Here is a 19,353-nt window from a genome sequence, read left to right as displayed (position 1 = left end):
CAGTACTAAAGCATATAGCGGCAGGAGACAACTCCTTAGCCCACTTGTTATGCTATGAAGTAAAACAAATAGTCGTTGCAAGAGAAACTTTTATCAGTTAGCTTTATAGCTTTAGACTAAATTAGAGATGATGTTAAAGTATACCTATTACTCAAACCAAGTAATGAGTTGTCTGCGTTCAGCCAGTCAAATAGCTCAACTTACAACCAAACCTTTACATACCAACTTTATGCATATTGAGACCATAGTTGTATGCTGAATCAAATATTCTCACATGAATACATTGTAATTTATGTAATATGCTCAACAATCCTAAATCTTAAAACCATTCTTTAATAAATGTTGTAAATATGGAAATAATTGTGTAAACATAGTGAATGTATTATATAAGATGTAAGTTAATAAAAAAGCAGTCAACAAAAATATTATAATTTTGTAGGTTTGGGAGACAGGAGCCAGTCAGTGCAGAAGTAGAAGTGATAGAGCTAAGCAGAGTAGTAACTTACACCAGACTAGGTCAAGTTTCATCTAACTTACCTTATTGATTTTTCATCATTTTTATGCTTGGTACATTTTATGTCTTTTTGTTAATTATTACTTCACTTGCAAAATTACAATAAACTTTTATTATTCCCAGTTATAAGCCAAATACATGTACTTGCTTAACTTTTGCATCACATAGGCTATCGACGTATTTGTAGGTAAAGGAAATCATAACGAATGGTTTGACTGTATGTCAAATTTACTAGCAAAATAACTTATCGTTAACAGGTTCTACCTGCTGGCTAGGCGTCGTTCAAGGTCAACCACACTTTGTCTTAGTCTAGCAATGTCCTTGGTATCCATGGCATGCCCAGGTTGAGCCAATGAAGTTGGTGATTGGTGCTTGCCTGTTTCAGTCTTGCCAACTGTAGAACTACCGCTTGGGGAGTGTTGAGGCGCACCCTCTAAGGCGGGTACTATAAGTTCTTCTAGTTCTGAGGCTTCATCAGCGCTATCATTACCTGTTAATATAACGTGACTGAGTCAAGTATTCAAGTTCACCTTTGTTTACAAACACGATGTAATCTAAAATAATATTAGAAATAATATAAAAATTGCAAAAGTTTAAAAATTTTCAAAGCTAAATCGGCTCATGATTAGGTAAGTGTTAGGTGCAACATATAACGAATGCATTGTCTGCGTTGAAGTTATTGGCTCTCGCTGAATACAACAAAGTTTATCATTAAGCCATCTAAAAAATGTTTTTGCAAAAAACAAATTTAAAGATCTATATCAATATTTACAAAGCTAATAAATCTGTCTAGTTACTGAAGTCAAAACAGTAATATATATATAACATTATATATGCTTCTTTTATATGTACTAGCCACATAAATTTGGCAAAAAGATGACACGACTCCAGTGGCAATTTTTTAAATCTTGGTCAAGCAACAAACTGGTTTTATAAAATACTAATTAAAATGCATCATGCGTACACAAATATCGTTAAAATTATAATGTTCATCTTTAAAACTGATTGAATCATCATTAAAAGTTTATGTGTTCAAGAAGAACTCTAGAGCAAAGTTCTTTTAAAATTTAAATCAATTCAACATTTGATTAAAAGACAGATCAGCAATAAACAATGAAAAATGATTTTACACATAATGACTTTACAAATGAGGCTTGTATTATCACTGTACACAGAACTAGCAAACATCGTACAGCGACAGCAGCAGTACACATAGTAAGGTGTTTGAATGGCACTGGGGGTAGAGTGTCAGCCTAGCAAGATGAGTGTTGCGAGTTCAAATCCCGCTTATAGCATTCTTTTATTTCAGCCTGTACCAGTGGCTGAAGAGTACGAAACAGGGCTAACAACCACACCATCGTACCAATGTATATATATATATATAATTTATATATAATATATATACACAAGTTATATATATATAATTTATGCATAATATATATATATAATTTATATATATAATACGCTATCATATTAATACATATATATAATTTGAGGGTTAGATCTACATAATAGCCACAATGAAATAAGTATAACGGGGTTTTATATATTAATAAAATTACATTGCGAATAAAGCAATTGTAAGTGATTATGGGTTAGATGATGACGGTGAAACAAACAGTGCTGTTGCTATAAAACAATATTTTCATCTAATTAAAGGCGTATAGCAAATTAACAACAAAGCTAGAAAGCAAACCATCTTAGAGATTAGAGATGGCCCATAGTTTACCTTGCTCCACAGATCTACAATAAACTGGTGCAATGGGTTCATCATCAAAAACAATCTGCGATTGAGTGGGCGGTTGGGTGATGGACTTTTTCGGAGCGACCAGCTCAAGCTTCTCCCAGAGTGAGCTCTCTTCTGGCACATCAGAACTATTGTCGGGTTCCGTGGGAGAAGAGGACCGAGATTGTGCGGCTAAGGCTAAAAGTGTTAGCGGATTATGTGCTAAGAAATCACTCAGTTTCACTTCTATTCTCTGCGGGTTATCACTCGCTAAGACATGCTGTTACATGATTGCGAAACAATATGTATTACGGTGTACACACACAACAGTGGTTGTATAAGTTATACTGACATACTTGAACAAGAATAACTCTTGTATTCTATATGAGGAACAGTGACAACACTGTTCCTCTGCCCGGCAGCAATTAACAAATACAAAGCGATACACCTATGCTAACCTTATGAAGTATAACATACCACATCACCAGTTTAGCTAACAATATTGTGGAAGCATACAACAGAAATCTAACAATGTTACAACAATGAGATGTAATATTGATCTTATCGCTCTGAAGCAAAATCAGGTTGCAATAATATTTGAAGAATGCCAAAAAACACAACACATAGTGCAATTGTGATGCCAGGCTCGTAACCAAGTTATGACAATTGCTTTGCGTTATGGCGTAGACACCCAACATAGAGTTATGACATAGATGAGCAACATAGACTTATGACATAGATGAGCAACATAGACTTATGATATAATGAGCGACATAGAGTTATGACATAGATGAGCGACATAGAGTTATGACATAGATGAGCGACATAGAGTTATGACATAGATGAGCGACATAGAGTTATGACATAGATGAGCAACATAAAGTTATGACATAGATGAGCAACATAGAGTTATGACATAGATGAGCAACATAGACTTATGACATAGATGAGCAACATAGACTTATGACATAATGAGCGACATAGAGTTATGACATAGATGAGCGACATAGAGTTATGACATAGATGAGCGACATAGAGTTATGACATAGATGAGCGACATAGAGTTATGACATAGATGAGCGACATAGAGTTATGACATAGATGAGCGACATAGAGTTATGACATAGATGAGCGACATAGAGTTATGACATAGATGAGCGACATAGAGTTATGACATATATGAGCGACATAGAGTTATGACATAGATGAGCAACATAGTGTTACGACATAGATGAGTGACATAGTGTTATGACACAGATGAACAACATAGAGTTATGACAGAATTACAAAATATAGAATTTGAAAATTTTAAGCATTAGTATGTATACAAAATACAGCCAGTGCATGCTAACATGCCTGTGAGCGGTGCTAATTTATGACACATAAAAACCTTTACGATACGCTTTTACCACGAAACAATTGAATGCCATCATCCTTACACATAGCACCTGTCATTAGTCCTCCGTTATTGACAAATGCTCTCCTTTCTAAAAAAGCTTTTAATTGTGTCTGCCATTCAGAACATAAGAAGATATCAGACACAATAGATAAGTTCTACACGTAACAAATTCATTGGAGAGAAACACAAATTTTTATGGTGCAAACAGTTCTTTGGATGATCGCTTGTATAACAGCTATTGTGTGTAACTAAGAATCTAAGTAATTTGTTTGCACTTTTATAATATTTTTTGTGCACAGTAACATGTCAGTAACAGTAAAACATCATGAAACCTACGGGGGGGGGTATGAAATCAGCCGATAATCTCTGTTGGCAAACCATTTAATTTGACACTAATCATTTCAAAGTTTTGTTGTTGTCAGCTAAAGGAGGTTTGTTCATTTCTAAAGTCTCAGGATTTTTATTTAAGGTACAATGAAGATAGTTTACTGCAAGTAAGATCATGTGACCACCTACTCTTATCATGGAAGCATTTCTTAACAGTGCTCTGATTATATGAAAATGATGGCATTCAATCTATTATAAGGCTTCAAATTTAGTGCAATTTTGGATAAAAATACTAAAGTGAGGTATATGCTAGATTACCGGGTTGAGGAGGGGGACTTGAGGGCTTGAATTGAGCGGACATGACAGGGCGGGGACTCTGACGTACTGGAGGTTCTAGCTTCTCCCATATGGAACTCTGGGAAGCAATCTCTGCTGCCTCATCATCACTGACAGCTAAATTGACTGCTGGAGGCTAAGAAATAGGTAAAGTAGACCAAGTGAAAGTAGCAGTTGCATGTCATGCAATTGTGTCAAATTGACCTAATTAATTGCCATCAATATGGCCTGTTACATACCAGCACTGTATACCACAGTAATAACTCTGGTATGCAAATAAGTTGATAATTGCCTGATAACATAATAGGTGTAGTTAATCTTTGGCGTTTACATACAGCAGATGGACATGGATGTGGATGCATAAAACAGCCAATAGCTGAAGAAGATCAAAGTTATAAGTGGATCTCTATACTAGCCATTGATATATACATGAAAAACTTAAACAAGAATATCGCCCAGCACCTGGCGTTGATGTCTAACAGGTAAGAATAACAATTCGTGGTTTTGCAAAAAGCAAGAGTTGCATTATGTTTTTAAAGGATATATCACTTTTTATTATATATAATTGATATATATTATATTATATTTTATTCCTACTTGTTAGACATAGTCACCAGGTGCTGGATGATACTCTTGTTTAAGTTTTTATTTTTAAGATTAATTGAGCATTTTATTATATAGTGCTTTTGCACAGCCTCATGTCTTTACTACATGTGAAATATTAGTGCATAATGTACATCCTCATTCAAATTGCAAGGTAAACATGGCTATAGTAGTTGAATTACATCACTAAAGTAGATGAAGTAACAATGAAAATCTAGAATCAAGAAAAAAGATTCACAGAAACTCTAGTTTGCAAAATCACTAGAAATTAGCATATGAAATCTTCATTGAATTTGTGGCAGAAGTTTGTAATTAAAAAATGCCAGAATATATCGCCTAATACTTATAAAGGTTTCCCGGTATATATGTAAATATTGTGGCACAGAGGGGTAACAATTCCCAGGCCCGTATTCCCTGGGGCGGCTGGTCGGCTGAGCCGCCCCAACTTTTTAATGATTTTCAGTGGCTAAGTACTAAGAATTGCAGTCTAAGCCCATTCACTTGGAATTTCTGACAACTAATTTACTAGCAACTAGCGTTCTATATTGTCTCCGTGATGATCTCGCCAAATGAGTGATCTTGTGAGATTTTGTTAAGACTTGTAAACTGAACTTTATTGCTTATAGTGGGAGTGTGAAGAAGATCCCCAAACTTGCATTTTCCTTATCATATAAATTTTAATCAACGTAGAATCAAAACATCGATGAGGAGCACTATGGGGCAGGCTCGTCTAAATAATCTTCTAATATTACACATCTATAAAGATGTTGAAATAGATACAGAATCAGTTGTGAAAGATTCCTGCCATTGACACATTGACAGAACAAGAGCTATTGCATAAACAAGTAATAGCTCTTGTTCTGTCAATGTCCCTTACAAAAATCTGTAGTCTTATGAGTTTTATATCGTTCGTTGAATAAAGAAAAAGTTTTGCCTACCATGAACCATAAACAATATATTAATGCAGATTTCAATGCTTACAATTGATTGCATTTATGCATACTTTGAGGGTTGTTGATGCTTAAAAGGTCCAGAGCTTCGGGGCGCTGCCCCAACCCCGTTGGGGGGCTTACACCGCCCCAAACCCCCAGGTGTTCATAACTAGTCGCCTAACATTCGCCGCCCAAACTTGCAACTAGAGGATACAGGCCTGACAACTCCACCAACATCATTCTTTTCATTGTGCAAACAACTTATAATCAAAATTTATATATTCATTCTAGGTTGATGTTAACTGACATTTTAAATATATCTTGATAAGTGTTGGAAATGTTTCAACTTTGCCAAACCTTTCCTTATTTCCAAACACACGAATTAGCAATGTGATATATTAACAAACGACATTGACATCAACTTATGATATAATGTTGCCAGGCAACATTATAACTACCATGAGTAGCAGCAGACTAAAAGGTCTCTAATAATACTAACTTCTGAAGACTCTTCTGTGATCGAAGTATTCCTTGCATTCACTTTATCAACTAGCTCCTTGAGGCACTGGGCTCTCACTGACTCTCCTTCTACCGAAGGTGTAGCATTTGTCTTTTTAGGTGCTAAAATACAAATAGTTTTATATTCTATACATGCAGCAAAAATATGTTTAAATTTTTCATTGTCCACACATGCAATGAATATATAGTTGATGGCATTTTAGTGGTAAATTGTGTTTGGGAACAATCACGCTGAGATATAAAAACGTAGAAGTAAAACTATATTTTATCTGTACGGCTACAAATAGTTTAAAGGAGTGCAGACATACTTTGGTTAGTTTAAACAACAGTTGAATAAAATATGGCTTTGCAAATGTGCAGACAAAATCCCATAAAAATCTATTGTGTAGATAAAACTGAAAAGTGTTGATTTCATAAAGCAATTATTTTTCTAAGCAAACACCATTTAAAACTGATTTAAAAAGTGGAAAGCCTTTTATTTTTTAAATCGTTGTGCCTTATTAAAACCCTGGCTATCGAGGAGACACCCAAAAGTCAAAATAAAATGATAGATGGTCAACTCACGCTACAGTTCAGTCAGTTAGCAGTAAGAACTTTCTAATTTACATGTATACTGTCTAAGCTGCCTCCTTACTAACAGTGCTAATATAAGACAGTCTAGTTGAAAACCAAAATGGAAAAGCCACTTACACTTGTGAGTTGCTCTATTTGTTGGCTTATCTGCGTATCGATGCACAGGAACTTCCTACATAAGCAAGCAACAAACAACCATAGATTGTAACAACAAAAAGACCAAATCGATGCAATAAATTCATGGGGTGAGTTAAGAATCCTTGTGCAAACTATAGTATGAATCAACAAGACAAGCACTTGCTACGGATTGTCAACTCCAATAAATGCTAGTAACCACCTTGGCAGCCTTAAGCCTTTTTAATTCTTCCCTCATAGCTGCAATCTCAGCACTGTGTCCACAGGAAGCCTGTAAATACGCAAACAAACTTCCTGTTTTTCATTGCAAAAGAAAGAAAATCACCATCTTTTACCCAGTAAAAACAGAAAATTTTTCAAACCTACAGTATTGTCAATGTAAGCTATGCTACAGATATATGCACAGTAATCAACTATAAAATGGGCGCAGATGTCACACACTAAAGTTGCATGCTAAGGAAGTTTTTAGGCAGCTACACATATTAAGCAATATTCAGATAAACTTGTAAATAAAATAAAACAATAAAAAGTATCTCTTCAACTGTTTATCGCATTAAATCTGTTTTATCATTTGGCTTTTTCATCAGGTTTTACAGACGATCAAGTGTTAATCTTTATAATAGAGTCTGCAGTCATAAGTTAGGTTCGTGATTGACTTGGCCTATACAGAAATATGTACCACTAGTGAGCTCCGTAACAACATACTGTGCAACTACAAAAGTTGTTACTTAGAAACCAGAAAGTTGCCAACTTGCGCCTTTCAACACAACTAAACTCACAGGGCAAATTTTGACACTTATACAAGAATCACCTTGAAATGATGTAATACTTCAGAAGAAGAAATGATGCTTCATTAACCTGAATTCTTCTATATATTGATTACAGTTAGCAATAGACGGAAGCTTCCAGTATATAATTATTCCTTCAAAATGTACAAATGCAAGCACACCTGCATGCATACACTCATGTACATATATGCTGACATGTATGTGGACAGGTACACATAAGCACATATCCATACGCACAAGTACGCATGCACATACACACATCTCATTAAAATAGACATGTTCTTATCAGAAAGCCAGTTTTGAATTGAGCTGTCTATCAATTAGACAAGTGTTAGTAGCTATTCATGACAATTTAGAGGATAACTCTATGACAACTGAGGATAGCTTGGTGACAACTGAGGATAGCTCTATGACAACCGAGGATAGCTCTATGACAACTGAGGAGAGCTCTATGACAACTGAATTAAGGTTTTGAACTTTGGAAACTTTATTTAGGAGAAACAGACAAAGTAGCTGAGGCTAAAACACTTGTACATGTAATCTACAACTTTAGTAATGTTCAACTTGGTTTGGCCAGGCGCGACTGAAGCTTGATTCTGATTGGACAACTTATTATTAGCGGATACAATATTTACTTTAGTTTTTCACAAATAGTTCACTCATTCATGATTCAGAATGCAACAACTGAAATCACCCAACAGCAGACCAGACAATAACAAGAATGATGTTGATTTCTGAGTTTGGTGGTAGCTTTTCACAAACTTTTGTTCTCTTCTGTCAAGACATCTGCCCTCAAATGCCTTAGTTCAACTGCTGTGCGTCCACCTCATAGAGAGTTATCTCAATGATGAGTTGAGCCAGTTAGGCGCTTATATATACCTCTCACTCAAGTATGAAGGTACAAGTGAGTCTTGGAATACCAACCTTGGAGCCTGATGTGATCTTCTGCAGCATCTCCTCTAAACCCAGCTTGGTCTGTTTGGAATGCTCAAGTTCCAACTGCAAATCCTTAACTTGCTCTTGCAGTTTATTAATCCTGTACGTGCCACCAGTGTTACCTGCTGCCGTCAGCCGATTCACCTGTATAAGAAATCAAACTTCATATATTTTGGTCCATTAAACATGCTGATGAGAAACAAGTATATCTTGGGAGTTTATGACTAGCATTATATAAACAGTCACCTTTAGGGGCGGCAAGCTGGGTATTTAAAGCAAGAAGAAGAGAGGACTTTTTATAATTAATAAAAGTATGTTTAGTCATAAGAAGTGTATGTGGTGTACTTCAAGGGTTGGTGCCTGCGATAGCCCTAGATTTATACAATGTTATCACAAACTCAACAATAAACTGCCAGCTACTGTTAAATATAAATAGTATTCACCGAATCTGAATCGAATTTACCTATAAATGTTTATTCACCGAATCTTAGCTACTATTTTTTACTTGAAAAAAATCTATAAAAATATTTATTTAAATTACTTTCTCTTCTAATTCTCTTGCATCTCGTTCCTTTGTCTTCAACTTGTCTTTAAGATTCTTGTTTTCTGCATTGAGCTGAAAGTTCTCTCTTTCTATCACACCGGAAGTTTGCTAGAAATTTATAAAAAAAATGAAGTTACACAGTGCACGATAGGCTAAAGGTTTATAGCCAACAGAATAATAATGAAGTAGTGTTTACAACGCATAAAAAGTTTAATCTTGTTTTTGATCAAACAAATTGAGCATCGGCAAAAACAAATTAAATTCTCGAGTGAAGTAATTTAATTCTTTGTTTTGATTTATTTACATGCAGGGTTTAGATTTTTAACCAGTAAAGTGTTGCAGCCGAAGAAGTTGTGTTCAACCACGATGAGCCTAAAATTCCCCAGCTTTACCAACCAAGTGGAAATAGAAAGTAATTGTTTCTGACCTACCTAAGGCCCCGAGGAGTAAAAGACTATTTCTAGGTTCTGATTAACTAAAAATCAAGGAGAAACGAGACTTGGCAGCGTTGCTTAGTTCAGATCATATGCGCCAGCGTTGTTTTTAGTCTGACTATGAATGCATCACTGTAATTTAATCGCTTTGAGAGACAAACTCGTGTTTGTCTCCTTATTTAATAGTGCCTGCTAGTGGAAGCAGACAGGAAATATTAGTATACAACAAACTCTGAGGTTTCTTAACATTTCATGTCTCAACTGAGTCTTCTTAAAAATTTATTTGCCATTCTTAATATGTGAGCATACCAATCTAATCATCTGATCATGAGCTTGTAGTATAAAAAAGTATAAAAATCGTGACACACTGTCACACTGACAAACGTGACACACTTATATTAAAATGTGTCACGCTTTTTTATACTTTTTTAACTGAAGCTGAATTCAGTGATCTTCCATTTATATAAAATTGCTGAAAGTTTCAACAACTTATGTAAAAAAGTATTTCTCTACGATACAAACAGCAGCTACATGCACACTAACTTTCTAATATAATCTTTTAAAATAACAGCATATCTTTACTATAACATTAGCAATGAGAAAAGGCAGCATGTCATTACCTTATTTTCATAAGCTGCAACAACCGCCTCCAGTCTTATAACAGCATCCCTAGCTATTCTTTCACTGGCAACAGCGGAAGCAAGTTTTTCGCTGAATTTCGGATTTCCTGTCTGACCACTATTTAGCTGGGCTTGAAGTTGTGCACACTTTATGTTTACATCCTGCAGTCGCTTTTCCATTTCAAATTTCTCTGTTTCTACTTGAGAGAGTCGAGACTTAGTGTGCTCATTAGTCGATCTCAGGTCCTGTATCGTGTTGTTCAGCTCATCTTTGCCAAACAGCGAGTCGGATAGACTGTCTCTGATGCCCGTAGCAGATTTCTTCAAGTGCATCACCTCATTCTTAAATGCCTCATTCTGCAGCTCCACCTATGCAGACAATCAACTGTTTTCAACAAGTCCTCAACAAAGTGTGTGCATAAATCATTGCGGCAGCAGCTGCCACAAAAACTGATACTTTGCCGGTTATGACCGCTTTATCCTTGCCATTGCTTTAGTAGCAATCAACTTCAAACAGCAAACCATTTAGTTTCAGTCGAGGTATACGTTATACACCCTTACTGAGCTTAAACATTGTACATTTATGTCTATTATTAGAATTGAAAGGTGCAGCGGATGGCTAAAGCATGCATTATTGATAGTGTCTAAGTTCACGTGAAAAGGGAAAGCTCAATTAATGACAAGTGCTGCCAGAAAACTTATTAGAATGATGATGCTGACCTCTTTAACTCGAGTTCGGAGAGAAGCCTCAGTAGCTGCAAACTCACTAACTTTTCCCTTCAAGGTTATTTCTCGATTTTTTGTTTCAACAAGCTGCCCTTTCACTGTCCGTAGTTCAGTGTCCAGATCCTACAATAGCAAACATACCACTCGGTTAATAATATTTACACTGTACATAGCCAGATATATAGTACCTGCTGCGTAGTGACCAACACGCTTGGTACATTGTGAGTACATCCTACAGAGTGGGTAGTACTAGGTAGATAATGACTAACTAAAATATAGCGCATGGTACACTATACTGAAATTATTAACTCATTACACTATTGCTTTAACCTTCTGAGTAATGAATAATTCTCTTTAGAAGGCACAACCAACATGAGTATTTTGTCTGTTATAAAGTGTTTGGCTGGTTGGGGCTTGATTTAAGACAAGAAAATAGCTACCGTTTGACTAGCGTATGATTTAGTAGAGTATGAAGGCAGAAATGTATGTTCACGTAAAAGCGTCAGCTTGAAAAAGAAACTTAATGGGAAAATATAGAGAAATGTTATACTTATCTGATGTATTCTAACATTACCAAGAGAAACTATTGAAGATACTATGCTCTATTTTTACAATGACTTTTATGGTGCATGCACAACAATAGTTACTGTGAATGCACCATGAAATGAACCATAATAGTTCCATGCTAGCATTCTGACAATATTTTCATCAAAGATTTCATGTAAGAATTCGGAAATTGAAGTAGGCATACATCGAAGCGAGATTTCCATGTTGCTGCCTCTATTTGAACCCGCTGCCTCTCTTCCGTCAAATCAGCAATTGTGCTTTTCAGTAAAGTCTCGCTAGCTTGAAGGGTGTCCAGAGACCTTTCCACAGTGTCTGTGTGAAACCTCAGACTATCCTATCAATACAACAAACCTCACCGACAGCTGTAAAAAATTCTGTATGATTAATTTTAGAAGTTGTTTGCCCTAAATTGCAACGATATACTCTAGCTTGCGGCTAGTAATATAGAAAATAAGAAACACACAAATGCAAAAGCACAAAACAAATGAACAATGGGAGCTAAAGCTAACCTCAGAGTACTCAACGTCTGTCAGCTGGAGTCTCATCATTTTCTCATTGTCTAAGGCCTTCTTTAATTTCTCCTCCAGATCATTAATGTGTACTTCAGCAGTGTCCAGCTTCGTGCAAACTATTTCTTCCGCTTGCTCTACTCTAAAATGTAAAACAACCTTCTCTACTTCACTTATTTATACTAACTAGACACTGTAGCATCATCTTCCTTAATTGTCCGTGTAGAGGGGAAGACAGCAAACCAACTATGGGTCACAACCACTGAACATATTGTGTGAACAGATAGTACAACAGCTTATGACATAATTTGATTTAGTGGATTAAATCTATGAAACTGCCAGCTCTCTAGTTAAACAAATACTCTCATTACTAAACACTCTCAGGTTAGAAAATAGAGTCAAAATGTATGCTGCTTAATTGCTAGAGTTATTTAGTTATACGGTTGACATCTTGAGTTACTTAGTTATACGGTAGACATCTTGAGTTAATTAGTTAAAGGGTAGACATCTTGAGTTATTTGGTTATACGGTTGACATCTTGAGTTACTTAGTTATACGGTAGACATCTTGAGTTAATTAAATATACGGTAGACATCTTGAGTTAATTAGTTATACGGTAGACATCTTGAGTTATTTAATTTCCGGTAAACATCTTGAGTGAATGCTATAGATAGTAAATACTTTGCTTTTACTTTTAAAATATGCTTGAACCTGGTAGGTAAAGGTAGTTTTTGTGCTGTTGATAGAAATGACCACACATAATAATCTATATATATACATCTCAGTGTTTGTCTGTTTGTTGGTCTGTCGTTCGTGTGTCCAGTTTTAAAAGTGAGAAAGTTTTAGGAACGAAAAATCCACTTCACACTGGATTTCAACTCAGATCCTCCAGGTATGCACACAGGCATGCTAAATCACTAGGCCAAGTGGCTACATTGCTATACAATAGAATAATTGTGTTCATATTCATTACACCAGTTAAAATACGCATAATGACATTGTGGACGCATAAGGTCACGTGAGTTAGTTCAAGGTCATGAGGCTGTGAACTAACTCACGGCTCTTATTATAGTAAGTTTAGCAATATAAGCCAGCTTAAGTTGCTGGCTTAAGTAACTCAAATTAGTCAATTGGCTAATTTGAGTTACTTAAGCTAGCAACTTGAGCTTGCTTCCGTAAAATTGTCAACTTAGCCAATAGCAACTACACTATTTGCCAATGTTTGTAAGCTGTTCTTTTATTACCCGTGCAATGCTGCTAGACATTCAGGTATTATAGTACTAAATGTATCACACGAAAAAATGCACAATCTTCACAGATTTTAGGTAAAGGCTAAACATGGCACTATAAAAGTTCATTACAAAATAATGTAATATTTTTATAAATTTATTCAGTATTAAGAACTAATTGCATCCCAACCTAAAGATTCATTTAAAACAATAGCCTTTGTATGTCTACAGTTCTTATAACAAAAACTCTAGGCACAAAATTTTGGATACGAAAATGTCAAAGAAATTTAATCTACTTGATATGCTTTCAGCAAACAATGATTGCTACAATTCTTATACTAGTGTGCAAAAAGTGGCACTGCAGAAATTATGAATGCGTATTAAAAAACTGTCAGACTTTCATGAGACATGCAAGTGAATAGAAACCATCGATAAAATTCAGTGAGATTATAAGTAGACAAAAACTGACTTCTCTTTCCATATTTTTACCATTACATAAAATGATACAGCATAACTTAATTTTTGAAGTCTTTTATGAGGAAGTTGATGTAGCACTTGCACTTGGATAGGCTTTATAGCGGGTCATAAAAAGCAGCATAGCATTGACATTACGGATGCACTTAGTCATAACACGAACTTCATACTTGACTTTCATCTTTATTTCTAATTAGCGTCTTAATTAAAGTCAGCACAAAACTTTAACTTGTAAGGCAAAGATCAAGTATTCTAAAGTTTGTTGATAGTGAACTGATGTCAATTACTACAAGCTACCGATAAAATGAAGTGAGATTATGTGGACAATAAATGATCTCTATTGCCAAGCTAGTCTTAAGATAAAATTGTAATGCGAAAGTTAAAATTCAATGAAATGCTAAAAAATCATTGTATAGTTTGATGAAAGTCACCCATGAACTTTCATTCCCTATAATCTTCCATTTACAGACATATTACTCTCTACAAGTTGCTATTCAACCCACTTGAATAACAGATAAGAAAAGTGATTTGAATTGTACTAGAGATAATCTTATCATCAAGATGTGTGCACAGTATCCAATTTACCCCATGATGACATCATCCCGCATGAACATCAATATTGACTCTTTGATTTGAAAAAATCTCAATGTTTATGCAAAGTAATATTGAATATTGGTGTCAGAGGTGCAGTCAAGCTGTGTGAATACTAGTGAATAATAAGAGTGATTTGACTACTAACTTTATTGGCTGATCAGTCAAAGAAAATCCCTGATGGTTAATCGATCAACAACTGTGAGAAGATGTATCTGTGGTACTAAGGGGTGTGCCTAAGGTATCAGGAATTTTACCTGTATGTTGACAAATGTACTTATGGTGTTGCAAATATGTACCCAAGTAATCAACAGATTACCTAAAGAGTAAACGAGGTGTACCCTGTAATAATAATAGAAGCACCTACGTAGGCAATGGGTATACCTGGAGAATTATAAGATTTTACCTAGGATGATAAAGAACATACCTTAGTATTAAGATATGGCCCTAAGAATCAACAGAAGTACCAAGAGGATCAAAAAATATACCTGGCAAGCTGGGCTTTAAGGTTCTTATTACTCAGAGTCAACTCTGCTAGCTGAATATTAAGTTCATGAATTGTGTTCTTGTCAGATCTTGCAATCTCATGCAGCTCTTCTCTGTCATGCTCTAAATCTGAGACCTATAGTGTAAAACAAGTGATAAAGGTAGTAGTGGCATTTTTCTGCTTGACTTTTGAGTGAAAAAATTTCTAACAAGCTAGAAATATCCCAGACAGTTAACTGTGTAATATTGACTTACATAATTGAAGTCAATAGTCAATAGTCGATTGGAAAACTTAAGTGCAAAGATTGGATACTACATAAAAGTTAAGAAAAAAGTACCTGTTGTTTGAAGTGAACCTCCATTTTTTCCATCTCCCAGATTTTTTGCCGCAGCAGATCCTCAGGCTGGTCAAGGCTATTGTCATACTAAAATAATCCTAGCTATTTCAACATAAAGCCAACTAACGGTGTTATGATGGGTAAGAATATACACTAATAGAAGGAAGAGAGCGCAATAATGAAAAGAAAGGAAGAGGGGAAAAAAGGAGAACAAATGAGGGAGAGGTCAAGGAAAAAGAGGGAGATAAGTAAATTAGGTGTTATATGTTGTAGCTGTATGTTCACGTGCGTAGTCACAGACATTATGGTATTGCTTTTACCGGTGCTACGCACGTGCTATTGTTTTGCTTTTTGGCCACACTCAATGCAAATATAAGAGTCACACAGGCGCGGCTTTTGGTTTCCTGCTTGGTGACAAAACATGGCCCCCAAAATACTGTCCGAAGGGTAATGTTCAAAATCCTGTTGATCAGCCTTTAGCTAGTAAGCAACCATAAACCCAAACACGTTATATTAGAGGTTTAAAAAAAAGAAAAGGTGGTAGAAGAAAAGAAAAAATAGAGATATGAAAATAGGAATAGAAGATGTAAGGAGTAAAAGAAGAGAAATAAAGATGAGGAAGGAGAAGCAGAAAGAAAAAGAGGAAAAAAGAAGAAAAAAGAGAGGACAGAAATAGAATAGAAAAGGGAAGTCAAGAGCCTAAAGGGAAATGTGGAAAAATGAAAAAGGGAGAAAAGAGCAACAGCAAGAGAAGAGAATGAGAAAAGAGAGAGTGAGCGAAAAGTAAGAAGAGGGAAGATTATAGGAAGAGAGTAGATATAGTTGTATAAAACACAGATAATAGTAGCTACCGGCTGGTAAAAAGTTAATCTCTATAGCTAAAGCACAAATATCAACAACAAATGAAGTAAAAGTCTAACACCTTAGATGACCATTGACAGTCAATAGATGTAAGTATCGTGGAACCAAAGCTAAAACATACTCAGTGAAAGTATGGCTTCTAACAAGCAGCCAGCACAAGTAGTAATCTGGCTCTGGTATATGTTCAATATAGGTGGAACTGACCTGAGCACTTCCCTTGTTGTCTGATTGCTGGAGAATCTCAATTTTGCGAAGTAAAGCCCGCTCTGACCTCTCTACAGTAGCAATTCTCTGCCTAAGTTCCTCTTCTTCGCTCTTGTGTTTCATGTTCTCTAGTTTACCTTCGAGTTCATTCTGTATGTTCAGCAAGCCTGAGATTTTCGTTTCTAGAGATGCAATCTTGGCAAGATACTCACTCTCTCGAACAGTTTCGATTGCACCAAGTCTAAACAACAAGCAAGTATATACAACAAGCAAATATAAACAACAAGCAAATATAAATAGCAAGTAAATATAAACAACAAGCAACTATAAATAGCAAGTAAGTATCAACAACAAGCAACTATAAATAGCAAGTAAGTATCAACAACAAGCAAATAATACAAACTAACAATACATGTGGAAGGCAAAAATTTGATAAAATCTTGAAAACCAACGTTTCAAAATCTTTATAATTTCTATGTTATCACAATCCAAATATATAGCATTGTGGATTGCAATTGCTTTAAAAACTGCAGACAGCCAAATTGTGGTGATATGCATGAGTCTACATATTGTCTTAGTTCTAAAAAGGCATTCAATTTTATTTATCTTCTTGACCCTTCATTGACAATCCATGTTAGAAGGAAGTGTGACACAAGAGTTTTAACAGTTTTATATTCTATAACTTCTCCACGTTTGGATTTATGCCAAAATCAACTATAGATTTGCTTCTTTCGGTTTGTTGAAGCACTAATAACTAAGCACTTTAACTGCTGAGCAAACAATGTACTCCATATACGTGTATATAGTGAAAAATTAGGTTGCTTTTAAAGTTGATACCCTTGAAAACAAGATATTTTAGATTTGGCAGGTGCAGTTTTTGTAATATTTAAATAAGTTTTATAAAAAACATTAAAAACTCAATCAATATGAAACCACATTGGTTGAGATATTTTAATAGTGATATACCTGTATTGTTAGATAGCAGCAAGTGATATACTTAAATTTCCTAGTAGTCTTAGAATTAGGGGGAATGACAGCGCTGCCATAATTATGTTAGCAATATGATTAGTTTTCCTGCCAAATACTAGACATTATTAGGCTAAATATTAACCTAATATTAGCAAATATTAGGTTGACCAAACAACAGTTCTTCAAAAGACTCAGTGAACAAAAGACAATGCAACAATAATACATCGTCAAGAGCGTTAAAATTGTTAGCTAGACGACAAGATAGTCGGCTAAATAAATGCAGTGACAGCACTCAGTATTTGTCTTTAACCTGCTGCATGCGCACTTTTGCTAAATGACTATAAACTGTTCCACAAGGAAAATATTCTTGATTAAAGTAAAGTTGTCCCCCCTGTTATCATTTTTGTATAATGGGTAGACTGATGCTTGTCACACCTTTTTTATGCCTGCTTATCGAGACTATTGCACTTAATAGCAGCCTAGCAAACTAAACATCTATGGTATACAGTGTCTGAAGTGGAGAGAGATTCTTGGGGGTACTCTCTGTCATGCCAGGAGACTAGTGTCCAGGGCCAACGGCCCTGCTTGCCGCTCACAGGGTGAGTCTGAAAGGGTCGCTGCGCCCTCTCAGTAGAGGAGAGTCCGGGGATACTCCCCCGAAAATTTTTTTAGCATGAATGCCCCTAACTTATGCTGTTTTCCATAACTTAAAATCCTGTGTTGTGTCCAGTAAGAAATTAAAAATGGGCTTAGCTGCACAACCTGTGTGCTCTATGACTATGGAGACTCCAGGTTGTGATGTGAGTGAGTCAAAAACCCTATGGACAGTCCACACAGACCCCAGACACAAGACAGTCCCATCTCCAAGCCACCATGAATATTATTATAGGATAAGCTCAGTCACTCACTATTTTTTTAAATACAAACTCTAAATTCATGACAGTCACTAATTTTTACTCACCTTTAAAGAAGTTATCTATTGGCCCATGTTGTTTCATTGTGAATTGAAAAAAACAAAGAAACTAGTATAATAAGCAAGAACTTATTCAAAACTACCATCCAAAACACGAGAGAAGAATCTAAGCAATGATTAATCTTAAGCTATTCGAGGATTCCACAGGGCGGCCGACACAGGGTCCCGTCGATTGTGTCGGTTGATAAAAAACTGATCGGTTCTCAGGTGTTTAACAAAACAATCTAGTTGATCCGCTATAATAGCAAAAAACTGACTGAAAAAATTAAAGATCAGTAGCGTGATTCTCTCGTCCCAAAAATGCGCACTGTTTTCAGTGTAATGAACTCAAGCTAATATAAGTTCGGGAAGAAAAGGAAAAAACCATTGTGTGAATATTTCACTTCATTCCGGTTTTACCACATTTAATAAGATATGAGCAACCTTATATGAGGGGGTACGCGTCCTAGGAGTACCCCCACCAATTCTTCTTAGGGGTACGCCGTACCCCTGCGTACCCTCCATTTCGAACACTGGGTATACATCTATGATATCTTTCTATGACATACCTAGATCTCTGATCAGCTCGGCACCTCTCCTCTTCCTCCACCTGTCTTCTCTCACATTCTTGTTCATAAGCAAATTGTATCTCCTCATTTTGTATGTTGAGCTTGCGTATGTTGGCCTCCAGCTCGCTGACTTCCTGTTTGAGGTTAGCTATCTGCTGCTCTGCGGTGCTGCTAATGTCTGTAGTCCTCTGTTTCAGCTCCTCTGTCAACCTGTCCGCAACAACCATAACATTCATATGTCTTACCAGCGCAATCTCGGACAATAGGTTATACGTTGGAGTATGAGTTTTGCATAAAGTGAACAGAGAAACGAAGAAAGAGAATAGAAGGAAGAAGAGATAGAGGGATAATGTAGAGAGAATTATTTACTATAATAAGAACCGTGTTCGTTCAAAGCCAAGTTTTGGAGGTTGGGAAAAAATAATGCATCGCATGAGAATCGAATGGAAAATATTCAGCTTAGTAGCCAGGTATAATAAGTACGTGCACAAT

At 35.8% G+C, this 19,353-nt stretch overlaps 1 protein-coding gene across 1 annotated transcript in view; it reads right to left on the bottom strand.

Moving 5' to 3' along the window:
- Positions 1–19,353, bottom strand: part of LOC137385788 (golgin subfamily A member 4-like) — a 40,365-nt gene that overhangs the window by 10,973 nt on the left and 10,039 nt on the right. Inside the window, exons 8-23 of the mRNA XM_068072353.1 lie at positions 18,862–19,071; positions 16,372–16,612; positions 15,307–15,393; positions 14,971–15,104; positions 12,189–12,330; positions 11,864–12,013; positions 11,107–11,235; positions 10,387–10,755; positions 9,330–9,440; positions 8,777–8,932; positions 7,267–7,335; positions 7,047–7,101; positions 6,337–6,458; positions 4,285–4,438; positions 2,244–2,438; positions 779–1,004 (exon numbers count right to left, since the gene is read on the bottom strand). Coding sequence (XP_067928454.1) covers positions 779–1,004; positions 2,244–2,438; positions 4,285–4,438; positions 6,337–6,458; positions 7,047–7,101; positions 7,267–7,335; positions 8,777–8,932; positions 9,330–9,440; positions 10,387–10,755; positions 11,107–11,235; positions 11,864–12,013; positions 12,189–12,330; positions 14,971–15,104; positions 15,307–15,393; positions 16,372–16,612; positions 18,862–19,071 — 2,550 coding nt within the window. The remainder of the gene's footprint in view (positions 1–778; positions 1,005–2,243; positions 2,439–4,284; positions 4,439–6,336; positions 6,459–7,046; positions 7,102–7,266; positions 7,336–8,776; positions 8,933–9,329; positions 9,441–10,386; positions 10,756–11,106; positions 11,236–11,863; positions 12,014–12,188; positions 12,331–14,970; positions 15,105–15,306; positions 15,394–16,371; positions 16,613–18,861; positions 19,072–19,353) is intronic.

Source organism: Watersipora subatra, chromosome 1 (assembly GCF_963576615.1).
Source record: "Watersipora subatra chromosome 1, tzWatSuba1.1, whole genome shotgun sequence".
Taxonomy (NCBI): domain Eukaryota; kingdom Metazoa; phylum Bryozoa; class Gymnolaemata; order Cheilostomatida; family Watersiporidae; genus Watersipora; species Watersipora subatra.
Note: the sequence above shows the minus strand (reverse complement) of the source record. Positions and strands in the feature narration are given on the sequence as shown.